The sequence below is a fragment of the Colobus angolensis genome, unplaced genomic scaffold (assembly GCF_000951035.1).
Source record: "Colobus angolensis palliatus isolate OR3802 unplaced genomic scaffold, Cang.pa_1.0 Scaffold170, whole genome shotgun sequence".
Taxonomy (NCBI): domain Eukaryota; kingdom Metazoa; phylum Chordata; class Mammalia; order Primates; family Cercopithecidae; genus Colobus; species Colobus angolensis.
This window is the reverse complement of record NW_012114822.1, coordinates 724865-740120: the sequence shown is the minus strand read 5'-3', so window position 1 is coordinate 740120 and position 15256 is coordinate 724865. Positions and strand designations below refer to the sequence as shown.

General features: G+C 57.1%; 1 protein-coding gene across 1 annotated transcript in view; it reads right to left on the bottom strand.

Annotated features, from left to right (window-relative positions):
• Positions 1-7292: 7292 nt before the first annotated feature.
• The window catches only part of RERE (arginine-glutamic acid dipeptide (RE) repeats), a 483164-nt gene continuing 475200 nt past the window's right edge, over positions 7293-15256 (bottom strand). The window contains exons 19-24 of the mRNA XM_011938300.1: positions 14967-15256; positions 14635-14857; positions 13082-13802; positions 11054-11200; positions 10358-10538; positions 7293-10034 (exon numbers count right to left, since the gene is read on the bottom strand). Coding sequence (XP_011793690.1) covers positions 10001-10034; positions 10358-10538; positions 11054-11200; positions 13082-13802; positions 14635-14857; positions 14967-15256 — 1596 coding nt within the window. The 3' untranslated portion in view covers positions 7293-10000. The remainder of the gene's footprint in view (positions 10035-10357; positions 10539-11053; positions 11201-13081; positions 13803-14634; positions 14858-14966) is intronic.

Genomic DNA, 15256 nt, shown 5'->3' with positions numbered 1-15256 from the left:
CAGATATCCACTTCTCTATATATCCATCCATCCATCCACATATCCACCCATCTACCCATCCAAATATCCACTCATCCATATATCCATCCATCCACACATCTACTCATCTACCCATCCACATGACCAGCCATCCACTCATCCAACTATTATCCACCTATCCGAATATCCACTCACCCATATATCCATCCATCCACATGTTCACCCATCCACCCATCCAAATATCCTCTTCTCCATGTATCCATCCATCCATCCATCCATCCATCCATCCATCCATCCATCCATCCATCCTGTTATCCACTCATCCACCCTCCAGATATCCAGCGAGTGCCTGGGTGTGACAGACAGTGGTTGGCCCAGGAATCCAGCTGTGAGTGTCCACTCTGCCCTGCTGGAACTGATGTGAGAGGAAGGGAGACACGTGGCTCACTGAGGCTCTGTGTAGCACAAGTGCAAGTGAACGGAAGGAGGACAGGGCAGCAGTGGCGTGTGGGTGGCCTCACTAGTGAGGTGCCATTTGAGCAGTGCCCTGAAGAAGCCAGGGAGTGATCTCCGAGGTGAGCACTTGTTTCACAGGTTCGAGGGAGCACAGACACCAAGATGCTTGGATTGTAAAATTCCAAAAGTTGGAATCTCAAGGAGGTTGGAGCCAACGTGGCTGGTCAGCACCCATCCTGCCCTTTGACTCCACAGGCAGGGACTAGGGGCTGGAGGGCGAGGTTCGGGTCATTCTTCCCCTCCATCCGCCAAGGGTTCATTCCACAGATGGACCTCATGTGCCTGCTGCGCGCAGGTGTTGCTGAGCCTGGGTCTGCCCGGGCCGTGCCCACTGCCTCCCAGTGTCCCTTTATGGACCTGGCAAAGCTCTCGTGAGTGTGGCAGTCCCTCGCCATCTGGCCTCTGACCATCTTCCATCACCTGACCCCGCTAGCTCACTGAAGCCCCTTCCCAGAGGCCTGGGAGGGCTCCTCCCCGCATGGTGATTAATGGCCACGAGGGGTCACAGCCAGGTCCCTGTTGTTGCCAAGCTGGGTCTGGCCTGGGATTGTGTAGCCCCCAGTTCCCTCACTGCATGGTCCCTGTGTTCTGGGGACATAGAAGACATCCCTGACCACAAATCCAAAACAAACGACAGGGGGTCTGGGGCCTGTTGCCAGCCTGGGGGGAGTCTGGGGTTTCTGATAGTGTCTTGTCATCTTGCTGTGACCAGTTAGGGCCAGTCAGAAAGGCTACCTCCCCGCCTGGGCCACAGCCTCCCTCCCAACCATGGCCTCCCCACCTTGGTGATGACCTTCCCACGTGAGCCCCAGCCTCCCCCATGGGCCGTAGCCTTCGGTCAGTGCCACTGCCTGCTGCCTCCTGGAGCCCCACCGCTCCTCTCTGCACCTCTGCCGGACTCCTGGCCTCCTGTCTACCCTCACATCCATCTTCCACCCTGAAGCTGGGGGGCTATAAACACAGGCCTGAGCCCATCCCCTCTTCCAGTCTTCCATGACACCCACCCTGGCTCCCCAGAGCCTAAGGAATCAGGTGGAAATTCCTCCCGCCAAACGGAGCCCAGCCCATCCTCCTGAGCCGGCCACCCGCCATGTTGCCAGCCCCCTGTACTACAGCCATAGAACCCTTGCGGGCCGCAGTTGGTGTCTGTGTTTAGGATCTTCCTGCAGGCCAAGTCCGCCTCTTCTCTGCCGATCAATATCTGATTCATCCATGTAGACCTGTCTGAAATGCCACCTCCTCCGTTCAGTCCATCCTGGTTGGAGCCAGCGATTCTTTCCATGTGCTTTCATGTGGTGCTGCTTTACCCTTCATGGTCATGAGCTCAGCAAGGTGAGTCTCATGCGTCCCTGATACACGCGTAGCTGAAGCACAGAGAGGTTTAGTGGCTTTTCAAAGTCACACAGCTCCACTGGGCCTCCATGGACCTGGGCCCTGTTAGTCCCATGCTTTTCCTGGAACTGCAGACTTATCCTCCCCACATTTATGTTGCTTGGAAGAGCTTCAGACTTTCTAGAAATTGTGGTGTTGGGTGGCTGTCCTCTGGTCTGGGCTTTGCCAAGAACTGGTCAAAATGAAGAATAAGGGGCTTCTCTCTTACTCTTGGCTTGTCAAATCCTAGGCCCTCTTCCTAGAACTTTCTAACAAAACACAGATTGCTTCTACATGTGGGGATCATCCCTGTCAGCCTCTCTTTTCTGAGAACCTGCCCTGCCTCCCGAACTGCGGGGGTACTGCCCTCAGGCTGGGTCCAAAAAGCTGCCCTTGACCTTCAGGTCTGTTCCTAGCAGATGGCAGTGGGGGCAGTCACTGGCTCCAAACCACAAGGCCTGGGACTCACTGAGAGCCACATTTGTTTGACTTCCACATCTCAGAGAGGATTTCTCTCTACTTAAAAATCAAGCTGTGGGCCGGGCGCAGTGGCTCACACCTGTAATCCCAGCACTTTGGGAGGCTGAGGCGGGCGGATCATGAGGTCAGGAAATCGAGACCATCCTGGCTAACACGGTGACATCCCATCTCTACTAAAAATACAAAAAATTAGCTGGGCGTGGTGGTGTGCGCCTGTAGTCCCAGTTACTTGGGAGGCTGAGGCAGGAGAATCACTCAAACCCGGCAGCGGAGGTTGCAGTGAGCTGAGATCGCGCCACTGTACTCCAGCCTGGGTGACAGAGCGAGACTCTGTCTAAAAAAATAAATAAAAATAAATAAATTAAAAAAATTCAAGCTGTGATGATGAGGGTAGTCCCCGCTGCTTGCTGTTTGCGAAGTCCTCACTATGCTCGCGGTCACGTGTGAATGAATCTTATCTATTCTCCGACCTTGCTGGGAAGGAGGCATCATTCCTGCATTTGACAGACCTGGATCCTGAGACAAGCACATCCAGTACCTGGCCCAGGTCACAACCGGGTGGAGTCTGAGCCCAGAGAGTCTGAGTCCAGCCTCATGCCGCTGAGTGCCTCAGGAGCACCGTGAGCCAGCCGAGCCCCTGAGGGCAGGCAGCTTCCTTCCCTGTGTCCTGAACACTGTGCTGCTGCGGGGAGGCCTTGGGCTCGCTCCCCAGAGAGCTCAGCTTGGAAGGAGCTTCTCATCCCATTCAGAGGTGAGGGGACAGCGGGAGAAGGCCTCTCGCTTTATCGGCCAGCGCTCCGTAAGACTCACGCTTCTCAGGCCACTCAGAACCAAAACTGCGCCACCAAGATCTGAAGCCATTCCTGACTTTCTTGTCAGCAAACTTGGAAAGTGGCTCCCATTCCTTGATGCCACTCAGAACTGCCATCGAGCGCTGGCCACAGCACTTAGCATGGAAACTGAACGTCCTCAAAGGAATTGCCCTAGAAGTCATCGCCTCCCTGGGGTTTGTGTTTCTACCTCCCTAGGCTGTTGGGCTAAGCCTGGACCATTCCCTTGGGAACCAGGACAGGGGAAGGCAGCATTCCCACACTCACCGGGCCGGGCTACAGGTTTCTGGGGGAACACAGGTGGTTTCCCTGGAATATGCAAGAACTGACCATTGCCTGGGCCCCCGGCAGTCGGGCGGTCCCGGCCCTCCCTGCGCTCGCTTGGAGTGTGTCTGCAGAATCCACTCGGGCACGTGGCACGTGACGTGTCATCCTCAGCAGGGAGCGGGTGGAGGGCATTCAAAGAGGGAAGGAGCAGGTGTCTGGAACTGGGGGTGGGTACTTTCATGGCACACAAGGACCCCCAGCAGCTGCTCAGGGGGCTTTTCGGGGAGTGGAGGCATGGTTATGGAGTCGTGATTCTTGGAAGTCATCCACTGCTGATGCCATCCTGGGATTCTCTTCTACACAAGACACATTGAGTTCCTACCGGGCACCTCCCAAGCCCTGGGGGATGCAGCGGAGAACAGAAGAAACCTCCTGTTCTCTAGACAAGGCCTTTGCCCTCATTCTCACAGCCGTGCCGCCCTGCCTACCTGCCCACAGCCATCAGCCTCACCTGCCCACACTCAGCCCCCTCTTCCCAGCCGTCTCCACACCCTGCTCTGCTGGGGCCTGTCCAATCGCCCCTTGATCTCTGACCCAACCGTCTGGCCGCCTGCTTCCAGGAAACGTCGGATCTCTTACACAATGCTCACTATCAAACCCTCCAGCCTTCCCCACCATCGCCAGGGGGCCTTGGCTCGCCCCTACCGCGAGGGCTGCAGGTCTTGTGGCGGCCACAGGCCCAGGGAAAGCATCTGGGCCTTGTAACGACTGCCACCTGGTGGCCGGGACGGGGACGGACTCTTTTGACGGCTGCCAAGGAGATGGACGGGGCTGGGTGGTCAGGTGCCCAGAAAACAGTGGGATAGGCAAGAAATGGCCTCAGGAATCCTCTCTGGGACAACTAAAAGGTGCCCTAAAGGCCTGTTTTTAATCAAATTTACTCCAATGGATACTCAAACCCTAGTGGTTCACCGAAGCCGATCCCCCAAGCCCAATTCCCCATTTCTAAGATGGTGTCAACCAGGGCTGGGGTCAGAGAGGCTGCAGGGCCCACATGGCAGGCACAGTCAGGAGACTGTGAAGGGAGGGTCTCTAGGTGCCCAGCAGAGGCATCCCTGGGATGCCTTCCTAAGTCAACCCAAAAGGTCCTTCCATCTGGTCCTTCACACCTACTTCCCAACAGCACATCTGGACTGGCAGCAAGGAACCTTGCCCTGCAGGGCCCGCCCGCCCGTCCATCCAGCAGGAGCCATCCACCCATCCAGTATCTACAGAGCAAGGGCCTTCCACACAGAACTTGGTTCATTAAGAAGGGAGCCTGTGCACACACAGAGCTGGGCTGCAGGAGATAGAGCGGGACTTGTGCAGTCTGGGTCCCTAAGGTGCCAAAAGGAAACAATGACCACTCTTGGCAAAGGCAGCCACTGGAGAAGCCACCTTGGAGGAGCAGAGAACCAGGGCCCAGAACTTGAGTTGCCAAGGATCCCAGGGCAGCTAGGAACGCAGCAGGGATTCAGGGAAAGGACCTGAGATACCGAGACTGCCACAGGCTGACAATGCCGCCTCCAAGAGGACCCGGTGAGGGATCAGTGGCTGGAGCTCATCAGGGACTGAGCAGGAGGCTGTTCCTGGACCCCTGGGCATCCACGATGGATGCCAGCTCCGGCCAGGCCCCGCCTTCCAATGGGAGGTCCAGGAACCTCACAAACCAGAAAGGACTGGCTTCATCCTGCAGCCACGTCAGTCCAGCTGGATGAGCAAGTGCACGGCTGCCTCCCCTGGCTGGCTCATCTGGCAGACCTTCCCTAGGAGAAGGCAGGGAGGCCGAGGACCCCGCTGTTCCTGGGTCTCCACTGGGCAGCAGGAAGGACCCCAGGGGTCCAGTGCAGGACAGACTTTTCCACTGGTCTTGGGGCCTGGCAGCTTCATCCCCCGTGTCTGGGTAGCTGGTTCTGATTTCAAAGCTCTGAGTTCAGATTATGTACCCTGGCCTTCTGGGCTGCTCAGGTGAGGCTGACGGTGGTCACTGGGCTGTGTTGGCGCCCAGCCACACTGCCCTGGGCCTCACCGCGTTGTCAGGCTGGGGCTAGTGAGGGCTCTTAGCTCAGATGAGGGGTCCTCATGTCTCCTCAGTTTCCACACAGAAGGGCTCTGGCCCTGACCACCTCCGCCACCATTCACCAGCTGATCACATCCACGATTGTACAGCTCACCAGTGCCGATTTTTGAGGGCCTGGAAGCTTGCAATCCCGTGTGTGTGTGGGAGGCCACCGCTGACCTCTCCACGGTGCATCCTTGCCCTTCAGATACGTGATCTTGTCTTACCCAGGTGAGGCCTAAGTGAGGTCTCCCCTCCCTAGACTTACCGTGGACACTTACCAACCATGCAGCCACACACCCTGGGGCACATCTACACTGTGCTGAGGCCCTGGGACTTACACCATGCCCTGCAAAGTGCCATCTCCCTGGCCCACCTGCAGTGGAACCAGCGGGGCTGCTGAGCCACCATGTCCAAGCTGAGGATGCATTTCCAGGAACAAAGGGGCAGAGGGCACGCCTTGGGGCAGCAAGAGGCGAGGGCTTAGCTTGGGGGTGCTGCTGGAGGACAGCACCATATCCCTCCACCCCGTCCAACCAGCAGATGTCTTGTTAGCATTCCCAGCCCTCTTCCTCACATGTGTGCATGGCAGAGTGGTGACAATGGCCACAGCTGTTCATGCCTAAGAAGCTGCCTAGCTCTGATGAGGCCTTGTAGCATCAACCTACTATCTACTCAAGACGCTTGGGTCCAATCATTTGACCACCCTGAAATCTACACTTCACAGACCTGTACCTGCTAAACACAACAGCTTCCTAAGGGGCAGTCCCAGAGACCCACAAAGACAGCACCTGGATTCCAGCCTCTCCCAGCCACCCCAGTGCCATCCTCTCACTCAAGACCTGGACTGAGAGCCACCTGGGGCTCCCGTGGCTGGCCTGTAGGCCCATCCCTGTGCCCTGGTCAGCTATGATGCTGAGCAGGACCCCTGCTGTTTGCCTCGAGGACCGTCATTGTGTGCGCCACTCGGGTCCTTGCATGGCGATGCTTTCTCAGATCCTGAGTGAGGCAGTGCCTGGTGCCTGCTGCTCCCCAAGTCTTTACCACGTGGCAGATCCTGCCTGGTTTGAGGGCAGTTTACCAACAGCTTTCTGGGCTGTTCTCTTCCCATGTCCCAAAACATCTAGAAACTCATCGCCCTATCCCAGATGACGAGGGGTGGACACACTTTCGGGGACAATCCTGAGGCTTCAGGAAAATGCCCTCGACAGGTTCTTAAGCCACAGTGCAGATTGCAACCATGCCTGCCCATGCGGCCATGTCCACACGCTGCAGGCTGCCTGCTGCCCCTTTGGAGGGTCAGAGCCCCTTAGGACTGGGATACATCTGCCACCTGAGTGCGACTCTAGAGCTGGGCGGGAGGGTGGGGTGCGGGGGCACTGGCAGGCCTTGGGGAGAGACAGATGACGTCTCCTGAGCAGGGAGGCTGCCACACGCCCATACACGCTGGCGACGTCCACAGATGAGAGGTGTGGGGTGAATGGCGAGGGGTAGGAGAAGATGCTTTTAGTCCCAATGCCAATGCCTGCTTAGGGCCCATCCTGCTGCTTGGGGAGCCTCCACAGAAAGATGGCACCCTCACCAGGGAAAGCCTCTTCCCAGACAGAGGATGTTTCTGGAAGCCGCTCAAACAGGGTCCCGAGTAGCAGGGAACAGCCGACTCTCCCTCTGCTCCTTCCCCACCTGGGGTAACAGCCAGGATCCCTGCCCACTCTCCAGGAATGAGACAGCACATGGGAGACACCCAGGGGTTGTAGTGTAGCTTGGTTTTATTTATGTCCACAAATATTTCAAAAAAATTACAAAATACTCAAATGGAGAGAACACAGAAGTCACGATTTCTGGGTGTCTACTGTTCACACTGTGTTATCTCACGGCGAACTACTCATATATACATTTAGCTTCAAGATATATAGAAACGTAGCAAATCCGAGTGTGCACTCTGCCTCTGCCGCAGTGGAGTGAAGCTCAACCTCGAGGACACTGAACAAGATACGGACACACACAGAGGAGCCAAACCAAACCCCGAACAAAGGGAGGAAAATCTGAAGGAAACCAAGTGGTTGGGCTTCAAAGACACCGTGAAGGTCAGGGCCTCCTAAACAAACTGTAGCTGACCAGGTGAGGGTTTCAGGTCGAGGGTTTTTAGATGGAGGAATCTCAGTGCTTCGCCTTGGGATACGGGGAGAAAAGCAAACCTAACGAGAACACCTTCGGACAGTTTTCAAGCACAGACCTCAGAGGACTCGACTCTTCATTCTTTGGAAAAACGGATGACAGAGGAGGAGATAAAGAAGGTTTAACTGAACAGTAGATGTTGTGTTCTACCAAAAAGACAGACAGAAAAACCAAAAGCCGAGAAGGTGGGGGCCTGGACGCAGGAGTCTGGCAGCCCAGCAGGAAGTGGCCTCACTCAGAGCCATGGGAACAAGCCCGCCGTGAGAGCCTGTCCCCACCCCAGGAGGAGACGAGCCTCCAAGCCAATGTGGTCTGAAGTCCCAGGGCAGAAGGTGAATGTGAGCTTTCCTCCCCACTAAGAAACTAAAGTTAAGGCAGAAATGGAATGAGAGAAAAATGGAAGAAAAAAAAAACCTAGAAACATTTTCAACAGACAAAACAATCCTATCCCAACTGAAACCAAACATGGTTTTTAAGAGAAACTGGAAATGCCCCTATTTGACTCCAGAACCTGAATCTGAGCTCGTATCTGCTCGTTTCTGGATCAAACTATCAGCCTCTCTTCCTGCTCCCTCTGCAGCCTGGGTCCTAGGTGGCCTTTGTGTCCTCTGACCCAGTGTGGTCTCTTTGTGTCCTACAATTCTTGGGATGGGACCAGCACAATGGCAGAAGAGCTGTCAAGTGTCTGAGAGGAAAAGATCGGAAGAGGACATGTCCTGGCAGGAAGCAGGGCTGACAGAGGGGAGACAACCCCGAAGAGCCTGCACTCAGCCTGGGAGAAAGTGCATTACGGCTGCACCCTGGAAAGGAGGGCAGGCCTCTCCAGGACTGTTCTGCTCAGAAGGGCCTGGCCGCCTAAGAAGCGGCCCCCACAAAGCCGGCTTTCTGACTGCACATTTGTGGGTGGGACTCCAGTTCCCACTTCCAGGATGAAGAGGGGGACTCAAATGGTTTACCAGTGCGGGGTGAGGTCACCATGCAGACCTGCTCCTAGGGTAAAATACAGACGGCCCCCAACACCTGTCTTAACTCCAGGATCTCCCTTGCTCAAAAGTGGCCTCACTCTGTGGCAAGAATGACGGGGCCGTCCTCATCACAACATCCAAATGACAATGAGCACGAGAGGGCAGCCTTCTAGTAGACCCCTTTGGCAGGCATACGCCCTGGGTTGCTCGTGTGCTGACTTATTTGTATGGAATCATTTTCTTGAATTTCTTAGATGATGAAATTTTTGGAGTATTAAAAAAGACATTCATCCAGAACAATTAAGTGTGTGTACATAGAAATCTAGAAGGAAATCTACAATGGACACAGGCCCATGCGCTTTCCATCTCGTGGAAACAGAACAGTGACACCGGAGAACAGAAAGTGAACATTCACCTCCTGCACTCCCTGTGCAAAATGGAAGAGGTCTGATGGAGCAGAAGTCTGCGCTGCTGGCAGAGCACAGGCTAGGAGCAGACACAAGTGAAACGCAAGGCAGCAAAACAGAGAGTCTGTAACATCGTCCCTGCAAACCCTGGATGCTCGCTGCTGTGACCAGGCCTCGGCCCAAGCCTCTCTGTCCATGTGGAACGCCCCTTTGCTCCCTTTAATTAAAGGGATAATTATATATAACTTTTTATTAAAAAATCAACTCTGTATTCTGTCAATAGTTGGTAGGAATTCACAATTAGTGACATGGCTGGAAAAAATAGATCACAATAGTAGTTTATGGAAGAAAAAAAAGCCTGTTCTAAAATTATTTATTTACAGACGTAAAAAGCCATGCTGCAGAACTTTCTCAAATTATGAAGATTTCCTACAATGTATTAAAATAAAAGATTTTTTTAAAAATTATAGCTCTTGGATTCCAAATTCCTATGCCACCGATCTGCAAGCCTCGTGGGCTCTGGAGCACTCGTGGCGGAGTGTGTCAGTGTGTCTGCACGCACAGTGAAGGGTGTGAACTGGATTCTAGCACCTACTGAGAAATCAAGGAAAAGAAAACTAAAGCCAAACCCCAAGATTGCAGGGAAGCTTTCTGGATGTTCAGTCCAGTCCAGGACTCACTAAGTTTCTGGGGGACTGTCATGCAGGGAGATCCAAACCAGTCTCGGGAAATCCTCTCGACAAACGAACACTATTATGTGGATACATTTTTAGTTGTGGGTTTTTAAATATATAAAGAAATCTTTAGAAGATATTCTTTTTGCTTTTGCAGCTCCTATTGTATGTAAAAAGTCCTGTTTCTTCCCCCAAGAACTGGGGTTTCCACAGCCAGCGTTAACAAATAAATAACTTATAACTGCTTGTCACCTTCTTTCTTCAGTCGACTGGAAAGACAAAACAGGAAAGCATATTTAGTCTCAGGCCTAGGCAGGCAGTCAGGCAGGCTGGGGGCAACCCCAAAGGCAATAGCCAGGCAATCCAACCCCAAGCCTGCAGCTTCCTGTGCAGCTGACCTACCCTCCCAACACCTCCCTTCCTCTGCTTCTCCCATCACCGTGGTTCCGCAATGTCCCCTCTAGGGCCCAGCAGGCCGAGGGGGAGGAGCCTGGCCCTGGGCACTGCGGGAGAAGCACCGTGGGCACACAGGGGGTTTGGTGGGAGCCTGGGCTCAGATCCCCCTCCACTCCCTCCCAGCACCCCACCTCACCTGTAATAATCTTCCTGACTTGGTAGGTGGCCACCATGCATGTGGGGATGTCCATGCAGCCACTGCTGCTCCATGGCCAGTCTCTGCAGCTCAGCCGACTGGGCGTGCATGGCCTGCAGCTGGTGGGCTGCTGACATGGGGGGTGGGATGGCCCCAGGCAGGTCTCGGGGATAGGGGGTGCCTGCCAAACACAAAACAACCTGCGCTACAGAAATAGCCAGAGGACTGGCCAAGACCGGGGCAGCACAGGAACGGCAAACAGCAAGGAGCACAGGAGAAGTGCCAGCATGGACACAGGAGCCAGCCCCTCCCAGACTCTGCAGACAGCCGGAAGGCAGAGCCTCCGGGGAGGCAGGAGGTACCCTTGGGAGCCTCTGCCTGGACCCTTCCGGCCCCTCCTCCACATGCTCCAGGCCTCAGCCCAAGTGCTTCTCCTTCAGAGACCTGCTATGAGCCCCCTCTGCTATTTTCACTGGTCCTGCAGTCCTGGCTCTTAGCAAGGCTGATGCATTTATGACCCCCTACCCCAGGCAGCCCCCAGAGTGCAGGAGGCTTATTTCCCCCATGGACCCCCTGCATGCAGGGGGAAAGAACCTGCCTGCTCAACGCATGAATGAATGAATGAATGAAGACAGCAGACCAGACCCCAACCCAACTCACACGGCCTCCCCGCCCCTCCTAGAGGGGAAGTCTTACCGAAAACTGGATGGCGAAGCATCTCGTGCTCGTGAGGGGGCTGTCCAAGCAGAGGGTTGGGGAGAGTGCCAGGCGGGTAGGGGAAGCGAGCCAGGTGGGGGCCAGCAGTCAGGGGGTCGACCAGCGGGTGAACGGGGCCTGCTGAACCTAAAGAAAGGACAAAAGGCCAGATGGAGGCGGCGCGCGGCTCTTCAATGTTTGTCCTCCTTGGCTGGAATGGCCGATGACTTTCTCCTAGCCCAAGCTGGCTCCGGGTCACCAGGGCCGGATGCACCACCTGGTTGCAGGTGGCCCTGCCCTAAAGTGGCTGCCTCCATCTTCAACAACAGCTCCAGAGGCAGAGAGAAGTGATGAGCCCACCGCTGATGCAGGTACTTCCTCGTCCCCTTGTGGAGTGCCCCCAACAGGCAATCCCAGTCCGGTTTGGTCAAGGATCCGGGATCAGCAGGGTCCCTCTCGTCAGCCACCTGGGCCTGCCCTCTGCCTGTCAGGTCACAGGAGCATACAGCCCTGCCCCAGCAGGTGTTGGGCTGGCACCCCCTGCCAAGGGCTGTCTCCCTGCCTTTCACTCGCAGAACCCAAAGGAGGCCAGCAGAGCGAGTGGCACAGAATGGGGACCCGGCCGCCTGGCACTGCCCTCTCTTCTCTGCTGGCACCAAATCTTGCGTCTCTCCCTTCTGAACGTTGCCTTGATCTGACCTCACCACACCACCTCCTGCCCTCACCTCCTATCCCCCAGCTCCAGCCAACACAGGCGCTGGCAGGGATTTCAGGGTTGCCACCTCCAGCCATGCTGCCCGGGGGTCCCTGGAAGGTTGGGAGCCCCCCTCGGCCTCTGTGGCTGCTCTCGCCCCTGTTTCCCACAGCTTGCCCTTTCACCTCCTCAGCGGGCCTCTCCTGACAGCCTTCTCAAAACTGCCACACTGCCCCTGCCCCCAGCTCTCGATTCCCTCTTCTGGATTTATTTTCTTCCAGAACGTGCACTTTCCACCTCTCACAACCTGGCACACTATCTCCCCAAACTGGAAGGTAAATGTGGACAGGGGTTCTGCCAGCACCTACAACTGCCTGGCACATCCCAGGGGTTCAGTAAACACTTGCTGAATGAATGATGCATGAATGAGCAAATGACTACCTGTCCTCAACACTGGTTAGACCAAGGCTTGTAAGGTCTACACCAGGTGCCAACAGAGCTTCAGATATGAGGATGGCAATGGTGAGTGCTCTCCCATGCCAGGACTGGGTACAGGGGCAGAGGAGGCGCCTGGTGCCTCCAAGCAAGGTGGCTCCCCGCCCTCCCTCTGTGCCCTGGCCTCTCAGTCATCCTGCCCCACACTGGAGGGTGGCTGGTGAGGAAGCCCCGCACACAGGCTGTACCACGGGACCTGTACTCCAAGTCCCATGGAGCGGTGAACCTGCCTCCTTCTAGCACAGTAGCCACCCTCCTGTGCCATCTCACCTCTGCCTCAGAGCAGCCTCCCCACAGCTGGTGAATGAGCAGCCTTCAGGAGCGCCTACTCCCAGGGTGGATAGGACTGGGCAGCCCTGGCCAGGTGGGTCAGCTCGGAGAACTCAGCCAAAGCCAGCAGGAGGCCTGCCCAGCCTCGCTCCTCAAGAGAAGAGGACTGTGCTTTTAATTCTCACCAAGTGACCCCCAAGTAGCGCAGTGCCTCATCTGTACGTTCCTTGGCTCCAAAGGCCACGTAACACTGATGTGCTGCCCTTACCCTGCCCCGTGGGCCTAGGCCCCTTCCCTCCATCCCAGGCACAGGGCTGACAACACAGGCTTCACCCCTGTGTGCTGCAGCTGTCTGAGGCCTTGCAGTTCTGGAGAGCTGCGGGGCCAAGGAGAGACTGTGATACAGCAAAACCATAATGGTAGTGGATGCTGAGCTCCTCTAAGATCTGCCAAGAATGAGGAATCTGTTCAGCAAACAACACTTTCTGCTCCTGGATGGTGACTGTCACTCATCAGGCTCTGCAACCCTCCCCGTGCCTCTGCCCCACCTGCCACGCCGGGGCACGCACCTTGGTGGAGGGGGTCCTGCTGGTGGAGGTGGAGGTGGGAGTGAATGTGTGAGTGCTGGTGATGGTGTGGAGTCACGTTGAACATCTGCAGTCGGGCCAGGGGGTCGCTGGTCAGCGACGCCATGCGCTCTGCGTGGATACGCTCGGCTGCCAGTCTGTCAGGGTAGCTCATCTCGGGCCGCAGCTGGGGGCCCGCCAGGGCCAGTCTCTCCCTCTCCAAGGGGTTCAGGCCCGGGTGGAAAGAAGCAAAAGGGTGGGGCCCGGCCGTCGGGGGGATGGTGAGGGCGCTGTGCCGGGCAAAGTGCTCCATGGGGTTGGCGGCTGGGTGCAGGGGGTCCAGCTCTGGGGGCTTCACCTCGAAGCCCGGCTTCATCCTCTCCCGCAGCTCCCGCTCCCGGATCTCCCGCTCTCGGATCTCCCGCTCCCGGAGCTCCCGCTCGCGGATGGTGGGGTCGACGTTGTAAAGGCCAGGCATGTGGTAGGCCAGCAGGGGGTCCGTGGGGTTAAGGGGCATGTAGAAGGGGTGGTTGCGGTTGGTGGGCGACATGACGTGGGGCCGGGCGTACTCGCTCAGAGTCCGAAGGGCAGGTGTGTCAGGCCCGATGTAGGGGGGCACGGCAGCAATGGTGGTTGGTGGTGGCTCGAAGGATGGCCGCATGTGGCCAGGACCACTGAGCTGGGGGTCACTGAGACGACCTTCATGCGCTGAGCTGGATGCCTTCTGCGGAAGGAAAAGAAAACGTGAGGGGTCCCCAGAGGGCCTGGGGTCTCCGCTTGGCCCACAATGCGGAGGTGGGCCTGCTCTGCTCTGACAGGCCACCCTGGTCCCTCCGCGGAGACCCGGCCCTGGCCTTGGCCTGACACCAGGATGCAGTCCAGGCCCCTGCAGGGTCGGGCTCATCTGTGCCCGCAGCTCCCCTCAGGCCCAGATGGGAGTGTGTCCCTGTGAGACAAAGCTCATGTGTGAGATGTCTACGTGTGAGGGTGTGTCTGGCGGTGACAGCCAGGGGGCACGGGTGAGTGAGCCCAGCAGGCCAGGAACCTCACCGGGAGCCCCTCATGCCACCTCCTGGGTTGGCTGCCCTCTCCTCCCCACGACAGCAGAGAGCTGGCCACCACCACAGCGCCCAGCTCATGAGGCGGCCACAAGGCAGGACAGCTGGAGAGGCCCCTCGAGGCCTGGTTACCGCCTGAGTGCTCGGGTCTTCTCTCAAGGCACCCCTTGTGCTTCTCCCTGGCTCCTTCAAATTACTTAGAAGTTAGGAACCCAAAGGCTTAGAGGGGAAGGACAGGCCCTTTCCTCGAAGGTCCTCAGGCAGGAGGATGCCCAGTTACTGCTGGGAGTCAGCCTAGACCTGCCATGTGCAGTTACCCCGGCAGCTTGGGACGTGCAGCCCCCGCCAGGCGTGGAGAGAGGGTGTAAATAGCACCCAACCCTCTAGCTGCCAGGAGGCCGAGTCAGGCAGCCAAGGGCAGTGCTGGGTGGCCCAGCGTGGCTCCCTGGCGCAGGACGGACCAGCGCCCCCACCACACCTCGCCAACCCTGGACTCACAGCTGCCCGCTCTGCCTCGCGCTCCCGCTCTCGCTCCCGCTCCCGCTCCTTCTCCTTTTCCTTCTCCCGCTCTCGCTCCTCTCGGGCTTTCTGCTCAGCCTCACGCTTGGCCTTCTCAATGGCCTCCTCCCTCTTCTTGGCCAGCTTGGACCCGGCCAGAGGCATGAAGTACAGGTCTGTCCGTGCACACGAGTTGTAGCCCCGGTCCAGGTGTTTGTAGAACCTGAGAAAAGCCACAGATCTTGCTGGGAGCTCCTGCCAAAACGCACCCTGTCCCTCCCTCCCACCAGAACACCTGTGCCTGACCTGTCCCGGAGCTCTAGGAAGCTTACCTAGCTGACTGGCTGGCGTGGCTGGGGGTGTCCACCACAGTGGGCTCAGGGGACGGGCTCCTTGGTGGGGGAGGGGGGCTCTCAGGCTCCTCAGCGTCGTCCAGAGCCTCCTCCTTGATCTGGACCGTGGGGAGTGGGCAGGATGACCCCCCTGCTATGCTGCCTCCTGAAGCCACCGCAGCAGAACAGGGTGGCTGGGCCGAGGTGCCAGGTCCCGCCGGTGGGGTAGAGGTGGAGGGGCAGGTCGGAGGGGTGATGGGAGGAGGGCCTCCAGGGACAAAGGGGTGCTG